The sequence below is a fragment of the Balaenoptera physalus genome (assembly GCF_965194825.1).
Source record: "Balaenoptera physalus genome assembly, chromosome: 19".
Lineage (NCBI taxonomy): Eukaryota > Metazoa > Chordata > Mammalia > Artiodactyla > Balaenopteridae > Balaenoptera > Balaenoptera physalus.
In genome coordinates, this window is record NC_138900.1 from 31,724,838 (window position 1) to 31,749,554 (window position 24,717).

The 24,717-nt window shown below is 35.1% G+C and overlaps 1 protein-coding gene across 2 annotated transcripts in view; it reads right to left on the reverse strand.

The window, feature by feature from the left end:
* Positions 1-24,717, reverse strand: part of ITFG1 (integrin alpha FG-GAP repeat containing 1) — a 269,509-nt gene that overhangs the window by 30,197 nt on the left and 214,595 nt on the right. For both annotated transcript variants that reach the window (XM_082437714.1, XM_082437715.1), the window contains one exon: positions 12,466-12,544. In XM_082437714.1, coding sequence (XP_082293840.1) covers positions 12,466-12,544 — 79 coding nt within the window. The remainder of the gene's footprint in view (positions 1-12,465; positions 12,545-24,717) is intronic.

Genomic DNA, 24,717 nt, shown 5'->3' on the forward strand with positions numbered 1-24,717 from the left:
CAATCTGTGATCAAATTATAAATCTAAGACATGTTAATTTAACGTCGCTATATAAATACACCTTGGTTTTTAACAGTCCTACTTAGTAATCAGTTTAAGAACAAGAAATAGGCTGTCTTCATAGAAAGGCATAATCTATGTACAGAAAGTAGTTAATACCTTCAAAAATATGTGGTGTTACCAGGTGCTATAGAATGTGGATCCAGAAGAAAGAGCCTGTATTATAGTAAGTGAACGTTATATAGGGAGTTCATGAAGCTACATGCCTAAATGCTAAATTCCTGTATTTCAGAAGTTAGGATTGTAGCAATTTATGGAAATTTTCTTAGAACAATGGTTGGCTTCTTTTCTTGGTAGTCAATGGGTGGCTTATAATGGAGAGTAAAGGAATCCACTGACGTCTGATTTAATCCTTTGGAGTATTCTGACTTATTTCTGAACTCAGCTTCTAGATAACTGACAAGGATAAAGTGATGAAATATGTGGAATCACCTCTTACTAGACTGAAAATAGTTCCATAAGAAGAGGTGCTTAGGTGCTTCCAATCTAGTGACTTAATCATTTCTATGCCCCATTCCTAGGGCCCAGCATAGTGGCTGACACATATCAGGCACTTGGTAAATGTCTGCTCTACTAACCTGAAGGTTTGGTAGTAGACAACAAAGTAAAGTTTGTACAGTTGTTTAACTTTAGTTTTCTTTGAGGTCTAATAATATGCCATATCAATGACAGCTGTTGAAGACCTCCATTTTGGCTTTGAATTAAAATAACTTTGATATCAGCTTAAAGGCTGGAACTTGAACAAATGTGTTCCTTAACACAGGAGACCTGTGATGTGATATTATGGAAAGCACACAGGATTTGAATGCCAAAGATAGTATTCCACACTGCTTTGTTTGATCTTTAGAAAGTCCCTTGCCCTCCCTAAGCCTTAATTTGTTTATTCATTCACCTTAACATTTGCTGAATGCACACTGTATGCCTTTTACACAGAGATGAAAAAGACAAATCTTGACCTGGGGATGCTTAAACATACAACAACAGAAAAATACAACTTGAATGTTTCCTCATCTATAAAATCAGAATTACAATACCACCTACTGAATGGGTTTTATGAGACAATTACAACAACAGAACTTAACTTTTAATGTATATAAAAGTGTTTTTAAAACTGCAAAACTACAAATGTTATTTGTTATTTATATTATTATATAATCATTCCTCACATTTTCTGCTTTTTTCTTAGGTTGAATTTCAACTTGATATTAGTTCCTGAAAAAGAGTGTAACATCATTTTTTCATAGAAGTTTTTCTGATTTCTCTTTTGGAATAAATCAGGAAGCTTAGAACCCTGGTTCAAGCTTTACCTGTCAACCTACTTCCCAGTTATAAATTTAGAATGTGAGTAGTTTTTTTCCTTTTGTTAAACTGATATATAATTCACATGCCACAAAGTCCACCAATTTAAAGTGTACAATTCAGTGGTTTTTAGTATAGTCACAAGGTTGTACAACTGTCACCACTAATTCCAGAGCATTTTTATCACCGCAAAAAGGAACCCTGGACCCATTAGCAGTCACTTCCCATTTCTTCTCTGGCCCAGTTCCTGGTAACCCTCACCTGCAAGTTCCTTTCTATTTCTATGGATTTGCTTATTCTAGACATTTCATATAAATGGAATCATGTAATATGCAGCCTTCTGTATCTGGTTTCTTTCACTTAGAATAATGTTTTACAAGGTTCATCCATGTTATAGCACGTTTCATATTTTTAATGGGATAATATTCTATTGTATTGATATGCCACAGTTGGTTTATCCATTTATTAGTTGATGGACATTTGGTTTGTTTATTACACTTTTTGGCTATTATGAATATGAATATTATGCTATGAACATCGATGTACAAGTTTTTGTGTGACATATATTTTAGATTCTCTTGGGAATATACGTAGGAGTGGAATTAACGGTTCATACGGTAACTCTATGCTTAACTTTTTGAGAAACTGAGTAGTTTGATTCTGATAATTGCTTTTCTAGAGCTTAATGCACATAGCACCTAATGAAGGAATGATAAAAGCCACTGCCAGTGCATGAAAAAATAATGCAAAGGGAAACAATAAAATAAATCTACAACTCTCATAAAGCCAAATTGCATGGGGTGCTATTGCCTGTGGAGGTCTAATTTAATGGTCAGTGCTCCTGTACAGAGTTGTATTAAGGAGGTAAACTTTTCTGAGGTTACGTGCAATTATGTTCTAGCTGTCAGTCTCTGGATTAAAAAGATAAACTCTGGTTTCCAAAGTGGACAGTGTGGTATAAATTAGCTAAATGGGAAAGCTTGGCTTGTGCTTTAGTGCACTTTATTTTTCAAGCTGGGGATCTATACCTCTTTGAGAGGCAAACCCATAGGCCATGGCATTTTGCTATAAGCTGTGTTTTTTGGTGGTGACAAAAACCAGAAGGGAGTAAAACTGTTTCGTTCTGAAATAGGGATAAAAGACACATAGCTACTTTATAAATCGAAGGTGAGAGGCAGTGTTTTTAGTTCCAAATTGCAAGATAGGTTATTTTTAATGAAACGTGACTTAAAATAAATGTTTATTAGACTAGGTATCTGTCACATGTTAGTCAACTTGGAGAGACCTAGATGCAATTCTTGGCTATCAACAGACACAAAACACAAATATGCCTTAAATTTTTCCTTTACTAAAGTCACTTATTTCACATGTACCTTTTTCCTAGAGGACGTGATTAAAGTTGTGAAATGTCAGTAAGCACATTCTCCTAAACTCCTAAGCTTTCAACTTCTCCTTCTCCACAATTCCTTCCCTTTACTGTCTACTCAAGTCTGCACTTCTCAAACATACCTTTTTAATACTGTTGACAGGTCCATCTCTGTAAATTCTTTCATATTTGGCTCTTAAGCAAACAGAATACATTCCTTCTAGTGATTATTTATTGTTGTATAACAAACCAACTCAAAGCTTAGTGGCTTACAACCATAACCATTTTCTTTCTCATGATTCTGTGGGTTGGCTGGGCTGACTCACATGGCTGCATTCAGCTGGCAGATCAGCTGGGAGGCCTGAGTAGGCACCTCTCCTTACAATCGTTCATTCTTAAGGTGACTAGACTGGGCAGATCTCAGGGCAGCATCCCAAGAGGGTAAGTCTCAAAGTCTAAGAGCTTACCAAGGCTTATACTTGTGTCATGTTTGCTGGTGTCCCCTTGGTTAAGCAGAGTGAATGTGGAAGGAGACTATATTATGAGTCATTGGGACCACCAGTGTAGCAGTTTGCACTTCAATATTCATTAAGATAAACTATATTTTTTATTCCTTTTTCTCTTTGCTCTTCAGTTTGGGAAGTTTCTATTGACATCTTCGAGCTCACTGATTCTTTCCTCGGCCATGTTCAAGCTGCTGCTGAGCCAATCAAAGGTATTCTTCATTTCTGTTGCAGCGTTTTTGTTTTCTAGCATTTCCTTTTTTTTTTTTTTTTTTCCATTTGAGCCCTTAGGATATTAATCATAGTTACCATAAATTCTTAGTCTTATAATTCCAAAATCTCTGTCATAACTGAGTCTGGTTCTGATGCCTGCTTTATCTATTCAAAATGTGGGGTTTTTTTTTTTTTTTTTTTTGCCTTTTAGCATGCCTTGTAATTTTTTGTTGAAAGCTGGACATGATGTATCAAGCAAAAAGAACTAAGGTAAACAGGTCTTTAGTGTGAGGTTTTATGTTTATCTGGCTATGAATTAGATTGCATTTACTGGTTGCTGTAGCTGTAGGTGTCGGAGGCTAAAATTTCCTCTAGTGTCCTTGTTTTTGTCTCTTCTGTTATCTTTGGGTTTCCTTTTTAAATAGGGTTTGAACCTTGCTCCCCTGCTGTTATATAGGAGCCTGACTGATGTGGTGGTAAGATGTAGGGGGAGGGTAAGTGTTCTCTAGTCCTGTGATTAGGTCTCAGTTTTTTAGTGAGCCTATGACCCTGGGCTGTGACTTTCATAAGTGCTTCTCAGGTCCTTTCCCCTCTCACCTATGAAGGTGAAACAGGAAGACTAGAGGGGGGCTAGAGCTGGATATTTCATTACCACCAAGTCAGTTAGGCTCTGGTAAAAAACACAAAGTTGGTTAGGTTTTCGTAAAGTAATTTCCCTTCAGGGCAGGCCTTTGTTAAGAAGAACTGTAGCTCTGGGAGTATTTGAAAATGTTTATTTTCCCCCTTTCTCCTGACAGAAGCACAAGAGGATTTTTCTTAGATCTTGACCCTGAGAACCTGTGTGGCTCACAGAGGTAAAAATCATGAAAGTTTGGGTCCCCAAAGGTAGGAGTTTTTAATCTCTTAAACTAGTCTCAAACTGAGTCCCCAGAATTACCCTTTAAGTGTTCCTTCCAGTGGCTGGCCCTAGCTGTGGCTTCTGCTCTGGTAAGCTGCCATTTTATGCATTTGTCTGTCTTTCCAGTTTTGGGGGCAGCGGTTTGCCCTGTGTCTTCAATTCTCTAATGGATCTAAGAAGAGTTGTTGATTTTCATTTTGGTCATCGTTTGGCTGGGGCAGGGGTGGGAATGGAAGGGAGGATGGGAGTATGATTTCCAAGCTCTTTACATGTTGGACCAGAAACCAGAAGTCCCCAATACTGTACTTGTTAAACAGAGATTTTTCATTCATTTGTTTTTTCTTTCTTTTCTTTATTTTAAAATATATTTCAAGAAATGGGCAACCAGGCCTATTTTACATTGTTTACTGATTTAAAAAAATATAAAATCTTGAAATAAATTAAGTAGCATTCATATTTTAAATTGCTACTTTTTATAAATATACACAATTAAGTAAAAATGTATTATAATGGTTAGTAAACTGCTCACTGAATTAAATTTTAAAATAAGAAATATTTTGTGTAAAGACCAATCTATACTAAATTCCAGGCCATTTGCCAAGCTATACAAAAACACTAAAGCAACTAAATAAAAACCAATGGGGATAGCTGTCTAGGATACTAGAGTTTTTCCTCAATGCACTTATGAAAATAAAAAGAAAATATTCAAAGATATTATAGCTTTTGTGTGTTGTTTTTAATAAACAGAACAAGATTTTCTTTATTGACTGTCAAATTATTTCCTTTTTGTGTTGCTCCTAATAAAGTTACATTTTTCATGTTTCGACTTTGCTAATGCTAAATCTATATTACTTCTTGTTCATTTCTGATCCATATTATACACCAATCCTTCAAAGGAAGACTTCCTTCACAAAAATGTCACCTGTCTGTCAGTCCACAATGGCCTCTTATTTGAGTTCCTATTGCACTTATTGTTGCCATTAATTTGATACTTATTGCTTTGTAATTACTATTTAAGAAGTCATTTTAAAATACCTATGTCTAGCTCCTGGAATATAAAGTTCTTGATATTTGAAATATAAAGTAACAACGTCTTAATATTTTTGCACATTCATAGCACCTGGCAAAGTGTCATGTTCAGTTATCCAGGCAAATAAGGAGAAGGATATCAAATTTTTACGAAGTCTTATAGGTAATGATATGGAATCCTAGTCTTTTCTTAAGACTCCACACTCTAGACACCTAAGTCTTATAGAAGGGGCCTGTGAATCGTGAAGTCAGTCATCTTCCAGAAAGTTACTAGTCTTCTAAAAATCTTTCATTAGTGGCTTATCATCTTATTTTTTCTTGTTTTTACTCTCCAAATAAACTACAAACTTTTTGAGGATGATGAATATATTTCATACTTTTTAAAAAAAATCTTTTTTGGCTGCTATGAGTAGTTTTTTTTTTTTTTTTTTCCATTTTTTTGGCTGTGTCGGGTCTCAGTTGTAGCACCTGCGATCTTCGTTGAGGCATGCGGGATCTTTCATTGAGGCGTGCGGGCCTCTCTCTAGTTGTGGCGTGCAGGTTTTTTCTCTTCTCTTGTTTTGGTGTGCAGGCTCCAGGGCACGTGGGCTCTGTAGTTTGCGGCATGTGGGCTTAGCTGCCCCACAGCATGTAGCAACGCAGTTCCACAACCAGGGATCGAACCCGCGTTCCCTGCATTGGAAGGCAGATTCTTTACCACTGGACCACCAGTGAAGACCCTATTTTACACTTCTTAAAGTACCTAGGATCATAGCTCATACTGTTATGTTCAATAAATATTTTTTGAATAATAATAATAAAAAAAATCTTCACAGAGCAAACCACTACACTGTGGAATTTACTGTCTATATGCACAGCCCCCACTCTCAGACAACATACATATTACAAATGACTCTCATGCTCCTGAGGTTTTCACTTGTCAAATACAATTACTCTCTTGTAATTTTTATTCTCTTACTCTTGTGTCTTTTTTCCTTGCTCATATTTATCGATTTGTCCTTATAAGTTTCTTTTTGATTTATTCTTACTATTCCTTACCCTTATTTAATCTCATGTCTTCTTTAGTTCTCTATAAATCAGGGGTAAGTGTTGCAAAGTCACTCATCTTTGAAGATAAAGTGTATTTAAGTTTTATAACCCACTACTGTTTCACTGAAGGACGTTATCATGCAAAGCTGGTAGTAAGGAATTCCTGATTGTCATTTCCAGGAAAGGACCAATTTAGATAAATAACAGCATAATCCTGGTTCCCCCTCCCATCTCTTATGACATTGCTGTCATTCATGTCACTTATTCATATACTATCATCATCCAGTACACTGTTACTATTATTACTTTAAACAATCTACAAGTTATTTTTTAGATCAACTAAGAAATAAAAGGTCTTATTTTATCTTCATTTATTTATTCCTTTCTTATATAGGTATGTGTTTCAGACCTATCATATTCCTTATCCCTAAAGAACTTCTTTTAACTTTTTTTGGGGAGCAGATCTGCTGGCGATGCTTCCCTCAGTTTTTGTTGGTCTGATAAAGTCTATTTCTCCTTTGTGTTTAAAAGAAAATTCTGCTGTATATAGAATTCTAGGTTGGTGACTTTTTCTTTCAACACTTCAAATATTTCACTCTCTTTTTTAAAAAATTAATTAATTATATTTTTGCCTGTGTTGGGTCTTCATTGCTGCGTGCGGGCTTTCTCTAGTTGCGGTGAGCAGGCACTACTCTTTGTTGCAGTGCGCGGGCTTCTCATTGCAGTGGCTTCTCTTGTTGCAGAGCACAGCTCTAGGCGTGCAGGCTTCAGCGGTTGTAGTACGTGGGCTCAGTAGTTGTGGCTTACGGGCTCTAGAGTGCAGGCTCAGCAGTTGTGGCGCACGGACTTAGTTGCTCCACGGCAGGTGGGATCTTCCCGGACCAGGGCTTGAACCCATGTCCCCTGCATTGGCAGGCGGATTCTTAACCACTGTGCCACCAGGGAAGCCTGGCACTACAGTTTCTTATTTTCTTTCTTTTGGTTTTCCAGAATATGACTGTGACCCACTTGCATCTGTGTAGATGGGATTTCTAATTGCTGAATAGCTGAATAATTTGTAAACTTCCTTACAGTTTCTCAGACTCTCTGTATTTCTTGTAATTAATTAATTAATTCAATTTACAATTAAATGAAGAGGATGTATCAGTACTGCTTAGAGCTATTCCATATTTTCCCTCCTTCCCTTTGTCTCTTTCATTTCAGTGGGAAAAAAAAAATCATTATTCGCCATGCCCTCATCTTTATCTCTGTGGACTTGACTATTCCTGTGAGGTCTTTACTTGATGTAATAAGAGTAAGGAAAGGGAATGATTCTTCTTGCAAGAATTCATTCTTTCAGATAAGAAGAATGTCATGGATAATCCAGCAGGGCATAACAACTCTTTCCATTATCTTGTTATGAATTATGATTTTTGACACAAAAATATGCCTGATTAAGTATTGCTCAAGCTAAAATTTTTGGGTATGAGAATTTAAAATGTGATGAGTAATTAAAATAAAATGACTCAAGACTAAAACATTCTTTTACGGATAATTATGTGTGGATAAATGGAACATGACTATACTTTGAAGATAATTTCAGAAAATACGCAGGTGAGAAATGAACATAAAGAATAAAATGTGTTTTGACACTGGAAGATGTAATTGACAATTACTGATTAAAATGGAGAAACCTGAAAGGTTAAAATTATAGAAAGACAATGTGCTTATATGTTACAACAAATCATTTTTTCTCAATAATCTAATGTTTACCATCAATATGAATTTTGTTATACCTAATCCAAATGCTTTTTTGCCCTTTCATATCAGTCTACCATACATTTTAACTGCTCTTATATTTGAAGCATATGATGAAGAATGCATAGTAGGTAAAGGTTACTTATGCTTTTCTCAGGTATGTTAACAAATAGTAACGTTAGAGGACTAAAGGGAAATGATTTTATAACAGCAGGGCCAAATAAGCAATTTAAGAGGTAGAAAACAATTCTTGGTCTAATAGTGTTATTATTTAGAAATGACCAACAACTCCCTAATCCATACAATTTGGCCTACATGCTCCTATCTACTAAGTTCTTATTAAATATTATTTAGGAAATTCGGGTACTTATTGCAGGTCTCTGGCTAATTTACAAGAGTAGTAAATGGTTATTTAGAAAATTAATGACTCCTCTGTAATATAATTGTCTAATAACATTTGGCTATTCACGCTTTGCTAGGAAGTGGAGTAAGACCACAGAGTATTTGGTAACAATAAGATCTGTCTACAAGCAGAAAGGATAATTAGGCCAGGCCTTTTTTGAATAACACTAAGGCATGTTATTGTCTCTGGCAGTGGCTTTCAAACTTTTTTGATCACAGCCCACAGTAATAACTACATTTTATGTCACCACCCAGTAAGAACACAGATACACAAACCCTAAAATAAAGTTTTCATGAAACAATACTAAATGTAGGATACACTTGATATTTTCTACCTTTTATTCTTTTAAATAAAAAGCCCTTAACAGAACCCATTAAATTTATTTCATGATCCACTAATGAGTAGTGACCCTTAGGTGCTCTATAAGAAAACCAGGGTTGCAGCTTCTGAAGTATTCATATGTGGTTGTTCTCTTTCTAGAGTGGAAAGTTCTCTACTAGTGAGGCTGTATGGGTTGGAAGGTATAGTTTAACCAAGTAATTTTTCTTTAGACTTCAACATGCTTAATTAACATTTAAACTAGAAATTTTCATCCTTTAAAATTTGGGGCAGGTTTTCATAATAGTACTTCCTAAATCAATTAAATTAAGTGCCACTTCCCTGTTTAGAACATATATTTATGCATGAAATATAGCATATGTGTGAAATATTTATGATTACTTATTATTAACATATTTCTCAAATTAAAAGCAATATATGATCAGTGTATAAACTAAAATGCAAAAAATAAAGAACAAAATCCCACAACCAAGAGGTATTCCTGGTAACGTTTTTATATGTCATTTTGTTTCTATATTTTTCCTATACATGGGTTCACTTAAAAAATCCACACCCACACCCACACAATTTGGATTATGCACACAGATGTGCCTCCTTCCCAAGTGTTATACCATAAACATCTGTTCATTTTATCAAAAATTATTTTAAAATATTTTGTAGGCTGGAAATTATTATAAGATATCACAACTTATTATTTCTCAATTGTTGGACATTTAGATTTTCCCAGTTTGCTATAGTCTTTTACCTTTGTTTATGCTTTTTTGCCATGAAAATGTATGCGTTCATTTGATTTATGCATTTATCTTTTCTATAGATATTTTCTCCTTTGCGTTTATGCTTACAAATTCCTTCCTAATCCAGGGAAGAAGTAAATATATAATTGAGTGAGAATAAACCCAATGTTCCATTATTGTTTTGGAGTAGATTAAAAAGCAATCATGCTACGGAAATATTTTTCCATTTACTTATAAAAACAGCAATGTGTAGTGAATATTATTGAATGGGTTTTTAGCATCTAATAAGATATCCTACTAGGTACAAATGCCTAGTTTGTAGTAGAGGTTCAATAAATACATATTGTGAACAACAATCACTGATTAAAAAATATCTTCTATATCTAATTTTTGGTAGGTTTCAATTTGCTGTAAAATTTATCTTTTAAAAATAAAAAGGACTAAAAGTAGTAAATAGTTATAGAAATGTACCAAATAGGAAGTGAATCTCTTGAAATCTTGCTCTCCCAAGATAAATGTTAACAGTTTGATGAGTATTTTTCTAGATTTTTTTTCTATGAAGTGAGAATTATTCATTTAACTGCACAAAAATATATTACATAGATCTTTACTGTTGTATTGTTATATTGAAAAAAAACCCCAGCAAATTATCCAGTTACTGTATCCACATACAAAACAATTCCAAAAGAAACTAAAACTAAGAAGAATAAAATTTTACCATTTGCAACAACATGGATGGACTTTGAGGGTATTATGCTTAGTGAAGTAAGTCAGACAGAGAAAGACAAATACTGTATGTTTTTACATATATGGAATCTAAAAATAAAACAAATAAATGAATACAACAAAATAGAAACAGACTCATAGATAGAGAACAAACTAGCAGTTACGAGAGGGAAGAGTGGTGGGGAGAGGGGCAAGATAGGGTATGGGAATTAAGAGTTAAAAACTACTAGGTATAAAATAAATAAGATACAAGAATATAATGCTCAACACAGGAAATGTAACCAATATTTTATAATGACTTTAAATGGAATATAATCTATAAAAATATTGACTCATTATGTTGTACACCTGAAATTAATATAACACTATAAGTCACCTATACTTCAATTAAAAAAAATTAGGACTAGCTAGATGAACAGACATGGAAAGATTTACACAATATACATTATATGAAAAAAAAAAAGAGGGAGACAAATCTTTAAAAAATTGATTTACTGTTATGATAATAAAGAAATTTTCCCCATTTTAAACCATCAGTGCATTCCCGAGGTAATCACCTACTTGATGGTCTTAAGTAAGTAATTCTTTCAAAATACAGATGAATTTAAATTGTTAGTATTTTAGACAGCATTTTTGATTGATAATTCACCAGTCAGCTAAGATTTTGCTTTTGGGTATAATGGCTTTGTATACTAGCCATAAAGTTATACTAGCTTTATGAAGTTATACTAGCTTCATAAAATGAAATAAGTAACTTCAACTTTTTTTCCCCCTGCATTCCGAAACATCTAATCTAGAACTAAAATTATGTGCATCTTGAAAGTCTCAAAGAGTTAACTGATAAAAAATAAAACCAGCTGGTCCTGGAATCTTTTATATACAGTTTAATATAGATATGAATTAAAATGTAAATAAGTAATTTGTTCAAATCGACTATATCCAGATTTATTTTAAGTTTCCTTGACTGACAGTGGTACATTAACGTATTTGACTATACAGTTGACCCTTGCATAACACAGGTTTGAACTGCGCAGTTACACTCATATGCAGATTTTTCTCAATAGTAAATACTATAGTACTATACAATTCACACTTGGTTGAATTGGAGGATACGGAGGAATGAGGGCCAACTATAAGTTATAGGCAGATTTTTAACTGCACAGAGGGATGGTGCACCTAACCTCCCATGTTGGTCAAGGGTAAACTGTAACTGAGTCTGTAAATTTCTCCTTGAATTTTTCAGACAGTTTTTGTTTCATGGAATGTTTCTGTGTTGATGCAGTAGCATGATGACAGTATTAAATGTATACAATTAGCTTAAGAGGAAATGCACTCTGGTATATTATGTTATGCCATTATATAAAATGAAAATGGCTATATAATGAGTTCTTCCCTTTTTTTAGTTCATTTAAAAATGGAGGAGTAACAGTAACTCTGTTTACACGTACTTCTTCATGGTTAGGACTCTAGCACTCTCAAAGAAGCATATGAATATGTTAGGATTCCTTTTCCTCCTTAGAGAATTGAAATGTTCACAGTTGTATTTATGGTGATTTGGATCGTAACTCAGTCAGCTAGCCATCTGTCAAGATCAGACATCCTTTGCTTAGTCTTATTTCCCTTTTGTCTTGATTGATTGCATTTCCCTTTATTCAAATGTAAAACAAGATTTTTCTTTATAATCATATATCAAAACATATGATTACATAATATTATATAAATTTGTATAATATTCCAGTTTCTAGTCCACATATGAAAAAACTAGGCTTAATCTAGGAGTAGATTGGATTCCTAATTTTTACTTCTTCTAAGATGAGCTCTGTTAACTAATTTACTATTTCATACTTTGATCAAGATAACTGAAGTAAATGCTCCCAATCTCTGTTACTTCAACTGAAAAATAAGGATAATTATGTGGTTCCATACAATAGGGATATATGAAGAATTTAATGTTAATATATTTGTCACGAGGACCTTTTGTAATCTACTGATGTAAGTATACAGAAAGACAAAGTATAATATAAAAAGTGAAGATTTTATAAAGAATGTGAAAACATGATAATTTTTGTCATCCAGTTTACTTTGTTAATATATTGATTAAAGGTGCTATTATGCATATCAAGTCTTACCTGAACCATTTTTCGGATATCCATTTGCATCTACAGTTGTATACATGATATAAGGTCCAGGCTGATTCACTCCAAAGGGCTGCAATAAAAAAGAAATAGTTAAGCCTTGGAAAGTAAGTGCATCATTTGAAGTTTCTGGCAAATCTATTACAAAAAGTAAACACTCCTCCATAAAATTCTTACATAGATGGCAGTTACTTAGAGAACATGTTCATAAATAACCAGTGTTATCTATTAAAAAAACCCTGTATTAGTAGAAAATTCTTAACACTTTAAATGATTTGATAGTTGTATTTATATAGTTCATTAATTTTTTTTTATAGTTCATTAATTTTATTAGATATTTCTAAGATCTAATCATGTCTCTTCTTTATTACATAAGGATGAGTATTTTAGGCAAAATTTTCTTTACTACTTTTGGTCCCACCTGGAATAGTTTTATTATGACATTTCTGTTGAACATAGAATTGCTTTTCCCTTCTGGAACAAACTGGGCATAGTTTACATTTTCTCAATAAATAAAATTTCTCAAAAATAAATAAAATCCATCCATAATAATCATAATAGAATAAAAAATATTGCTGAGTAGTTCCAAAACATTTTTATCTCCTGCACTAGACTTAGAGAATACATTATTTTCCACTCAAGGAAACATCACTGGCAGAGCCTAGATACAATGGTGAGGTTTATCTCCAACTTGTGTATTGTTCCCTATTTCTGGAACATTCCTCACACCTTGATACAATGATTTATTCTCTTTAGAAATCAAAGTTAATTAAATGGGGTACAAAGAAACCAACGTCTGCAATGGGTATCCTAAGAAGAGATAAGAAAATGATCAAGAAATGCTTTGAACACTTCGCAGAATTAAAAATTCTACTGTGCTTCCCAATAAAGTAGGGAAAAGTTAATAAAGAAGTTTAGATAGTTTAATTATGCACTACAAATGATTTTCCTTCAAGATGACAGGCAAGAAATTATTAATTTCATTGATGCTACAATTGCCTGATTGATATTTTAAGAACTTTAGAAATCCATTTGCTTCAATGACCATGAGAAAACAGGTTGCTACAAGAATGGAGTTACTCATAAGATATTACTAATTGAATAAGTTTCATAATAGACTATCATACAAAAAATAAAAACAAACTTGTTAATGAAGTTTTTTTTTTTTAATTTATTAATTAATTAATTTATTTGGCTGTGTTGGGTCTTCGTTTCTGTGCGAGGGTTTTCTCTAGTTGTGGTGAGCGGGGGCCACTCTTCATCGCGGTGCGCGGGCCTCTCACTGTCGCGGCCTCTCTTGTTGCGGAGCACAGGCTCCAGACGCGCAGGCTCAGTAGTTGCGGCGCACGGGCCCAGTTGCTCCGCGGCATGTGGGATCTTCCCGGACCAGGGCTCGAACCTGTGTCCCCTGCATTGGCAGGCAGATTCTCAACCACTGCGCCACCAGGGAAGCCCCTGAAGTATTTTTATGTAGAAAGAATATTATGCTTTGTACAACATACTACTTCCATGAAAGAATTACCAAAATTCTATATCTATATTGCTGTTTGTAGATAGACAAAAGAAAGCATTTTTCTTTAGATATGCATGTTTTTAAAAAAAATTAAAGTTGAAAAAGTGAAGTATACTGTGTTAGTTTCAGGAGCACAGCATAGTAATTCAGTATTTTTTTTCCATATATTCCTTTAAAGGTTATTAAAAACAAGATAATGAATAAAATTCCCTGCTTCTTCTCTCCTCTGGTAACCTTAAGTTTGTTTTCTACGTCTATGAATCTGTTTCTGTTTTGTATATAGATTCATTTGTATTATTTTTTAGATTCCACATAGAAATGATATCTTGTCTTTCTGTCTGACTTACTTCACTAAGTATAATATTCTCTAGGACCATCCATGTTACCGTAAATGGCAATATTTCGCTCTTTCTTATCGCTGAGTGATATTCCATTGTATGTATATACACCACATCTTCTTAAGCCAATTGTCTGTTGATTGGGTTATTTATTGTAGATGTTTTGGCTATTGTAAATTGTGCTGCTATGAACATTGGGGTGCATGTATCTTTTTGAATTAAAGTTTTCATTTTTTCCAGATATATAACCAGGAGTGGAATTGCTGGATCATATGGTAGTTCTATTTTTAGTTTTTTAAGGACTCTCCATATTGTTTTCCACAGTGTCTGCACCAATTTACATTCTCACCAACAGTGTAGGAGGGTTCCCTTTTCTCCACACCCTCTCCAGCATATACTATTTGTAGACTTTTTGATGATGGTCATTTTGACTGGTGTGAGGTGATACCTCATTGTAGTTTTGATTTGTATTTCTCTAATAATTAGTGATGTTGAGCATCTTTTCACATGCCTGTTGGCCATCTGTAGGTCTTCTTTGGAGAAATGTCTACTTAGGTCTTCTGCCCATTTTTTAATTGGGTTGTTTTTTTGCTATTGAGCTGTATGAGCTGTTTGTATATTTTGGAAATTAAGCCCTGGTCGGTCACATCATTTGCAAATATTTTCTCCCATTATATAGGTTGTCTTTTTATTTTGTTGATGGTTTCCTTTGCTGTACAAAAGCTTTTAAGTTTGATTAGTTTCCATTTATTTTTCCTTTTATTTCTTTTGCTTTGAGAGACTGATCTAAGAAAATGTTGCTATGATTTATATCAAAGAATGTTTTGCCTATGTTCTCTTCTAGGAGTTTTATGGTGTCATGTCTTATATTTAAGTCTTTAAGCCATTTTGAGTTTATTTTTGTGTATGGTTTGAGGAGTGTTGTAACTGATTTGTATGCAGCTGTTCAGCTTTCTCAACACCCCTTGTTGAAGAGACTGTCTTTTCTCTACTGTATATATATATATATATATTTCACGTTGCTTCTGAAATCCCCAGTTGTTTAATTTTTATATAGAATCTAGGTCTCTTAGATCCATAAAATCTATAGGGAAGAAGGCTATAGGGAATTACCATAAATTAGCTGAGCTAATGGAATAAATAAAAGGAAAGTTTTCATCTAATTATCTGGACAACATAGACAGTGTTAAGCTAACTGTCTAATCTTATGGCTCTAACACTTGCTAATTAGCATAACTGCTTGAATTATCTCCCTTAATAAATTTAATTTTTAGTGAAATTGATCCTAAAACACTCCTTTTGGAGGATAAAATAGAGTTGGTGTGGAAGTCTAAACAAATTTTATACTTTTCATTTTTTTATTCAGTTATCCTATTTTACGAGCAACTGGAATTTCCAAGTCTTTCTGTGAATTTAGTCTCTTCTGATGTCATGATCAAATATCATCAAAATGCAGTGTCCCAGCTAGAGAAGTGAGGATTGTGTTCAGGCACTGAATATTGGTAGAGCTTTAAGTGAAGAATTCACTGTGCATATATAGCATTTACCAGGTCTCAATGAACTCTCTTTAGTATTACCCTGATCTCAGTGAATATGCTGAGAATTTTAGATTCCTAGAAACAATCATAATAATAGCCAAAGTTTATTGAACATCTATAATATGCCAGATACAGTAGTAATAACTTTATATGCATTGGCTCAACAGTCTTTTATATCCATTTTCGAGATGAGAAAAATGAGGGCTTTGCACAGGGCCCCATGTCTAGTAAGTAGCAGTCAGGAATCAAACGTAGGTAGTCTGGCTGCAGGGTCCACACTCTTAAACATCGTGCTGTACTGATAGGCACTGATAATAAAACTGGAACCAAGCACTTTTTGAAATGAATATATGGCATTTTCACAAAAACATGAAGCTCTATTTATAATTCTTCAGGATGCTGGCAGTTCATCCTGTGTAGCATTTAAAAGCCCTTTCAAATAACAACTTTATAATTTGGTCTTATCCCACAAATTGAACACTATTCTCACTGCCCCCCAAAACACACCTTTCCTGTATTTTTGGGATTCTTTGACCTTCAAAGTAGGATATGCTCTCTTGGTTCCCTTGCATATGAATAATTACTGCAGGTGATAGGACAACCTGGGTGGCTTTTAAGCTACATATGAATAAGTTTTGAATGGGATGCTCTCTCAAAGGGATTTTTCTTATAGAATCCAAGGCAACTGGATTGTAGCCCAAGGCAATCCCTGCAGGGGTTGGTTCGAATTTCCCATGCTTGCTGATCCTGCATATACATCTCACAGAAAACTGTGTGATGCTAAATTTTAGCTCCTTCGGCTTCTGTGACTTAGAGTAAAGTAGTTTTCCATGCTGGTACTTCTTCCTGGGGTAGTGTGTAAGTTCAGTAAAGAGCCCTGTTGGAAGAATTTGTGTTGGGCCGTTACATTCCTTGCTTCAGATGGGATGGAGGCCTCCCACAGCACACGCACTCCCTGAAGCCAATGGACTGGTGGGAGCTGCAGGAAGCAAAAAAAAAGCCCACTCAGTTTCTGGGGGTGGGGTGGGAGCCTGGATTCAGTTATTAATCAGGAGTTCTTGAGACAGGATGGACCGTAACCCATTGTTGTCCCCAGGAAAGAGTCTTTTAAGAACTGCTCACTTTGGACTGTTCTTTAGAGATACTCAACACAGGTCTTAATTGATATGAAACCTCTCTGTGATTCCTCCTCTGTCCGGTTGTCACTCTGAGATGACAGGACCTGAACATTCTCAAATTTATTAGCACAAACCCACAGCACGCTGTAGAATGAGAGAGAGAGAGAGAGAGAGAGAGAGAGAGACAGAGAGAGACAGAGAGAGACAGAGAGAGAGAGAGAGGCAAAGAAGAAGAGGAAGAAGAAGAAGAGGAAAAGGAGGAGGAAGGGGGGAGGGGGCGGGGGAGGAGGAGGAGGAGGAGGAAGGGGAAGAGGAAGAAGAAAAGGGGGGGAGGGGAGAGAGAGAGGTGTTAATCAGGAGCACACCCATCACACGCAGACAGGATGCACTGGAGGCAGCAGGCTTGCGGCTGTCAGTGATTGGTCAGGTTCTTGCAGTCCAGGAATATTCTGGTTTTCTTTCTTCCTCTCTTCACCTGTGTCTGATAAGTTTAGAAGCTGAGGAGGGAGGCAAAGGCTATTGTACTAGCTTTTGGTCCCTCCAACTTCCATTGTATATTCTTGCCTCCTCTGTAGTAGATTAACTGACCATAGGTGGGTGGGTTCATTTCTGGACTCTCTATTCCATTCCATTCATCTGTGTGTCTGTTTTTGTGCCAATACCAGGCTGTTTTGATTATTTTAGGTTTGTAGTATGGTCTGAAGTCTGGGGGGGTTATACCTCCAGCTTTATTGTCCTTTCTCAAGATGCTTTGGCAATTCTGGGTCTTTTGTACTTCCATATAAATTTTAGGATTATTTGTCCTAGTTCTGTGAAAAATGTCATGGGTATTTTGATAGGGATCACATTAAATCTGCAGATTGCTTTGGATAGTATGGCTGTTTTAACAATATTAATTCTTCCAGTCCAAGAGCATGGGATATCTTTCCATTTGTTTGAATCATCTTCAGTTTCTTTATCAGTGTTCTATAGTTTTCAGCATATAGGTTTTTCACCACCTTGGTTAAGTTTATTCCTAAATATTTTATTTTTTTGATGTAATTTTAAATGGGATTTTTTTTTTTTACTTTCTCTTTCTGATATTTCATTATTAGTATAAAGAAATGCAACAGATTTCTATATATTAATCCTGTATCCTGCTAACTTGCTGAATTCATTCATTAGTTCTAACAGTTTTTCTGTGGAGACACTAGGGTTCTCTACATAGAGTATAATGTCCTCTCAAATAGTGACAGTTTTACCTCTTCCCTTCCGATGTGGATAGCTTTTATTTCTTTTTCTTGTCTGATTGCTATGGCTTGGACTTCCAATACTATGTTGAATAGAAGTGGTGAGAGTGGGCATCCATGTCTTGTTCCTGAATTTAGTGGGAAGGCTTTTAAGTTTTCACCACTGAGTATTATGTTGGCTCTGGGTTTGTGATAAATGGCTTTTATTATGTTGAAATACGTCCCCTTCCACTTTGGTGAGAGTTTTTATCATGAATGGATTTTTAATTTTGTCAATGCTTTTTCTGCCTCTATTGAGATGATCATATATGTGGTTTCTGTCTTTCCTTTTATTAATGTGGTGGACCACATTGATTGATTTGTGTATGTTGAATCATCCTTGTGACCCTGGAATGAATCCAACTTGATAATGGTGTATGATCCTTTTTCTGTACTGTTGGATTTGGTTTGCTAATATTTTGTTGACGATTTTTGCATATATATTCATTAAGGATACTGGCCTGTAATTTTCTTTTTTGTAATACCTTTGTCTGGTTTAGGTATCAGGGTGATGGTGACCTCATAGAATGAATTTCAGAGTGTTCCTTTCTCTTCAATTTTTTGGAATAGTTTGAGGAGGATAGGTGTAAGTTCTTTGTATACTTGATAGAATTCCCCAGTGAAGCCATCTGGTCCTGGACTTTTGTTTGTTGGGAGTTTTTTCTTTTAATTACAGAATCTATTCCACTTCCAGTGATTGGTCTGTTCAAATTATCTGTTTCTTCTTGACTCATTTTGGCAGGCTGTATGTTTCTGGAAACTTGTCCATTTTTTGGAAGGTTGTTCAACTTGTTGGCATATAACTGTTCATAGTATTCTTCTATGATTTTTTTTAATTAATTAATTAATTAATTAATTTATGGCTATGTTGGGTCTTTGTTTCTGTGCGAGGGCTTTCTCTAGTTGCAGCAAGTGGGGGCCACTCTTCATCGCGGTGCGCGGGCCTCTCACTATCGCGGCCTCTCTTGTTGCGGAGCACAGGCTCCAGACGCGCAGGCTCAGTAGTTGTGGTGCACGGGCTTAGTCGCTCCGCGGCATGTAGGATATTCCCAGACCAGGGCTCGAACCCGTGTCCCCTGCATTGGCAGGCGGACTCTCAACCACTGTGCCACCAGGGAAGCCCCTCTTCTATGATTTTTAATATTTCTGTGCCCCAGTCTGTCTCTGCATAGCTAGACTGAGTCTTTTCCCAGATTTCATGCCAAGCTGTGGTGTGGAGTGAGTGGGGCTGGGGTGTTTGCCCCTTTCAGTTGTAAAGGGCAGCAAGGTGGCAGCCACCAGTGCAAGGCTCTCTCTGCCCTGATAGTTGGCAAGCCAGCACATGTGCACTCCTTGTGAGTAGAGTCTAGGCTTCTCCAGCCCTTTTGTCCATCTCAGCAGACTTCCCAGCAGGCAAGGGGGTTTGTCTCCTCCGTGCAGGACCCCAGGACTGGAATGCCGAGATTGTGGCTCAACTAGCTTGCTCCTCAGGGCAAGGGTCAGCCTGTGTGGACCTTCTCTTCCTTACAGATCCCTCCCAGGGGTGCAGGTCCCAACCCAATGCCTTTTTTTCCCCATCCTACCCGGTTACACAGAGATCTTTCTTGCAGCTTTGGTTTTCTAGGTTAGTTTTCTGTGAGAATTGTTCCACAGGTAGATGTAATTTTGATGTGTTTGTGGGGACAGGTGAGCTCCAAGTTCTGCTCTGCCATCTTGATTCCTGCATATATATGCAGTTTTAAAGCAAATCACAATTAACTTCATAGTTTAACTTCTATTCAACTATCTTCTTCACGCAATTATTCCTTTTTTCTTTTATAAGTTTTATCATATACATAAATGTTCAAATATATTTGGTTATGCCTATTTTAAGTTTTTATGTAAATGGAATCATACTGTATGTATCCTTCTGTGACTGTTTAAAAAATACATTAATTTGAGACTCATCCATGATTAAGGATGAGTAGCTGTAGTTCACTTTCACGGCTGTAAAGTATTCCACTGCATGATTATAGCATAAATATTTTTCATTCTTTTGTTGATCAACGCTTGTTCCATTTTTTTTTTTTTGCCATGATAAACACAGCATTCTTACGTATGTCACCTGATGTACAAGTGCAAACATTTATCAGGGGTTATGTACCCAGAGGCAGAACTGTAAAGTCATATGATATATGCATCTTCAACTGTACCAGGTAGTACCTATTCTTTTTCTTACTGAGGTGGTATTACCAGTTTATACTCCCACCAGCTGTAAGTTGCTTCACATGCTTAGCAACAAACATTGCTAATGTGGTATACACTTCTTAACATAAATTATTTCATCTCTCCTAGGTTTGTTTCTTTGGAATAGGGTATGCCTTTTAATACTTTAAACCTGTCTCATTGCAGTGAGGCTTGGAGATAATACTTATGAGGCTATATTTATCACAGTGTTATAACCTCAAATTTATTTTATTACCCATAGTCTAGTCTATGTACTGGAAGATTGGTATCTTGGGCTATAAGTATTGCTTTTTGTGAACCTTCCCAATTATATTCTTGAATATTTTTTTCTAATTCACATTTGGAAAATTTCATACTACTATTCATAGTATCTTATTTTACAGATTTATATAGGCTTTTCCCTTTTGTCCTATAGTCAATTAAAAAAATCAGGTAAGCAAGTCTCTGTTATGAGTCTTAAAGCTGAAATTAACTTCTCACCATGCACCAGTTACTCTGATATTGAAAGACAAGGTCCAGAAATCCAGACTTGATTCCTCTACAAAGTGTTCTCAAAATGTGGTGCAAAGACCCCTGGAGTCCAAAAATCCCATTGGTAAAAGGGTTGGTAATTAGCAGTGGCACTAAACTATGGTTACTCAGACTTGGGTATTAGCCAACATTCTCTTGAAAATGACAAATTGAATGTCACTTTTGCGACAATAATTGATAGTATTTGTTGCTACTGATAAAATTTGAGCTTATAAATGAAACTGGAGTTTTGGAAGACTTGTATCCACCACCATGAGCCTGACACATTAAAACCTACAAACTTTACTTATGGGATCAGTAGTGATATTAACAAATGTGATTTTTAAATAGTATGTAATGAAACGTGTTAAAATTGGGAAGATATGCATACCTCAGTAAACCAATATTTTCCAAATGGCCAATGCATGATGTTACAAAACCATGCATACATGAAAGATCATTCAAAGTACAAGACAGACCAATGGATTTTGAAGTAATAAGAGTAGGGGAGAATCACTTCTAGATCTAGTAAGGACCAAAAAAAATCTCCTTCATAAAAGAAATAAGAACACTGTCAAAAATTGTTAAAATAAATTTTTTTTTGCAAGAATCAAGGAGTATCTAAGAAAAACGACTGAATCTCAATAAAACAGTGTTTATTGTTTTTTAATCTGCCCTATTCCCATAACCCCTCCCCAGCTCTGAAGTAGTCCTGAAGACCAATAGCTTTGCTACTAAGGTAGCTTTGAAAATGAACAGCTTAGCAGCAAAGGGAGGAGTGGATCTCCCTAATGTCCCATCCTCAGAGAATTATCACTATTTGACCTGTCTGGCAGTTCCCTGAAAAGCTCCATTCTCAATATTTGTCTTTATTTGGCCAGACTGAGAGCTTGCTCAGTGTGAACAGCTCTATCAAACTGGAAGTTTATTAAAAACAATCATTAGCAATTGTTTTTATTGGTGTTGCCTGAGACAGCGATATCAGTTTGGGCTAATGAGCGGTTGACCAAATCTTAAAAGGAAAAATGTGAACGAGATGTTCAAAGGGGACTTTGAAAAGCTCTCACATACTCCTGGGAATCTAGAAGTCCACACATATGTGTAACCTGTTTTCAGACAAAAGAACTGAGAAGGCCTTAATCTCTCAATCTTTTATTTAAGAAAAACTGTGTCCACTCATAGCTGACAATTAAAACTTACTGAATAAGGACTTCATGGGTATATACAATAAAGAATAAAGACTTCGCAGTAATAATCCAGGAAAGTCACTGGACAAACAGCAGCAATAACAACAAACTTAAGGGGGTGATTTTCAGGGTGAACACATTATTTATAATGTCCAGTTTTCAACAACAAAATATTATGACACACACAAACAGGAAAGTATGTTTCATACAAAGGGAAAAAAAAAGCTGTCAATAGAAATTTCCCCCAAGGAAGCATAGATGTTTGACTTACTAAGTAGAGACTTTAAATCAGCTATTATAAATATGTTCAAAGAAAGTAAAGGAAATCATGTAAAGAATTTAAGGATATTATGAGAACAGTATCTCACCAAAATGGAATATCAATAAAGAGATATAAGTCATACACACAAAAAAATCCCACACTAATTCTAGTGTACAATAACTGAAATAAAAAATTCACTAGAGAGGCTCAATAGTAGATTTAAATTAGCAGAAGAAGGAATCAATAAAATGAAGATATGTCAATTCAGATTATCCAGTGTGAGGAACAGAAAGTAAAATGAGAAACATAAAGAAAATGAACAGGGCCTCAGAGACCTGTGGGGCACCATCAAGAATATCAACAATAAGAGTCCCAGAGGAGAGGAGGGGAGGAGAGGCAGAAAGGATATGTGATGCAAAAATGTCTGAAACTGCCCAAATTTAATTAAATACATGAAACTGCACATCTAAAAGCTCAATGAACGCCAAGCAGGATAAACTTGAAGAGATCCACACCAAGGTACATCATAGTCAAACTGTTGAAAGCCAAAGAGAGAATTTTAAATGCAACGAGATAAGCAACTTGTTATGTACAAGGGATCCTGAATAAGATTAAAGCTGATTTCTCATCAGAAACCCAGGAGTCCAGAAGACAGTAAGATGAATATTTAAAGTGTTGAAAGGAAAAGATAGTCAACCAAGAAGTCTAAAATGTAGCAAAATTATCCTTGAAGAATGAAGGGAAAATTAACACATTGTGAGATAAAAACTGAGAAAATTTGTCATTAACACACCTAACTAATAGGAAATACTAAGGGAGTTCTTCTGGCTGAACTGAAAGTACACTAGACAGGAACTCAAATCCACAGAAATAAGTAAAAAGTATCAGTAAAGGTAACTATAGGTAAATTTACTAGATGCTATAAATGTATTTTTGCTTGTAGCTCTTTTCTCCTATCTGATTTAAAACACTACTGCATAAAGTAATAATGAAAAAACCATGTTGTTGGGCTCACAATGCATGAAGATGTAATATGTATGAAAATACAAGCACAAAGGAGGGGGGAGTAAACTGAGGCATATTGGAGCAAAGTCTGTTTATGCTATTGAAATTAAGTTGGTATTAATATGAAGTAGATTGTTTTCTAAGTTACAATGGAAACTGTAATTCTGAGAGGAAACACTAAAAAAATAACTTCAAATATAGAGTACAAAAAACAAGGGAATTAAAATCAAATTCTAGAAAATATGTAACACAAAAGAGAGCAGTAATGGTGGAACAGAGGAAGAAGAAAGACATAAGACATATAAGGAACAAAATAGCAAAATGGCAGAGATAAATCTACCTTATTAGTAATTATATTAAATGTAAATGGATTAAACACTGCTATCAAAAGGCAGAGATTAGCAGAATAGATAGAAGAACATGATCCAAGTATATGCTATCTATAAAAGACACACTTTAAATTCAAAAACAACAAATAGGTTGAAAGTAAGAGCATGGAAAAGATATACCATGGAAATAGTAAGCAAATGAGAGCTGGAGTAGCCATACTAATATCAGACACAAACAGACTTTAAGATAAAAATGTTAGTAGAGATAAAAAAGGACAGTTTCATCAATCCATCAAGAAGACGTAACAATTATAAACATAAACACACCTAATAACAGAGGCCCCAAATACATAAGGAATTGATGGGTGAAACAGGTAATTCAACAATAATGGTTGTTGGATACTATTATAATTATTAATAATACAGCAGTGTCATTAATGGATAGATCAATGAAGCATAAGATCAACAATGAAAAAGAAGACTTGAATAGCACTAGAAATCAACCAGATCTAGTAGACATGTATAGAACACTGTACCCAACTTTAGCAGAATACATCTTCTCAAGCACACATGAAACATTCTCTAAGGGGAACCATATACGAGACCATAAAACAAGTCCCAATAAATGTAAAAGTATTGAAATTGTACAAAGTATGTTTTCTGATTACAATGGAATTAAATTAGAAACCAACAACAGAAAGAAATTTGAGAAATTCACAAATGTGTGGAAATTAAACAATAGGCTTCTAAATAACCAATGGGTAATGTGATGGAGTTGGAAATGTTCACTGATATAGTTTCAAATTCCACATTATAACTAACCTTTAAGTAACTGCCACTGTTGAGTTTTGGTATACTATCAGTTATCTGAACAGGATATGAAACATTCTCTTTTTCTACTATACAGCTGTGTAAGGTTAAATTTTTTTTTTTAATATTTCAACCAAAACAATAATACACAATGCAAAAAGAG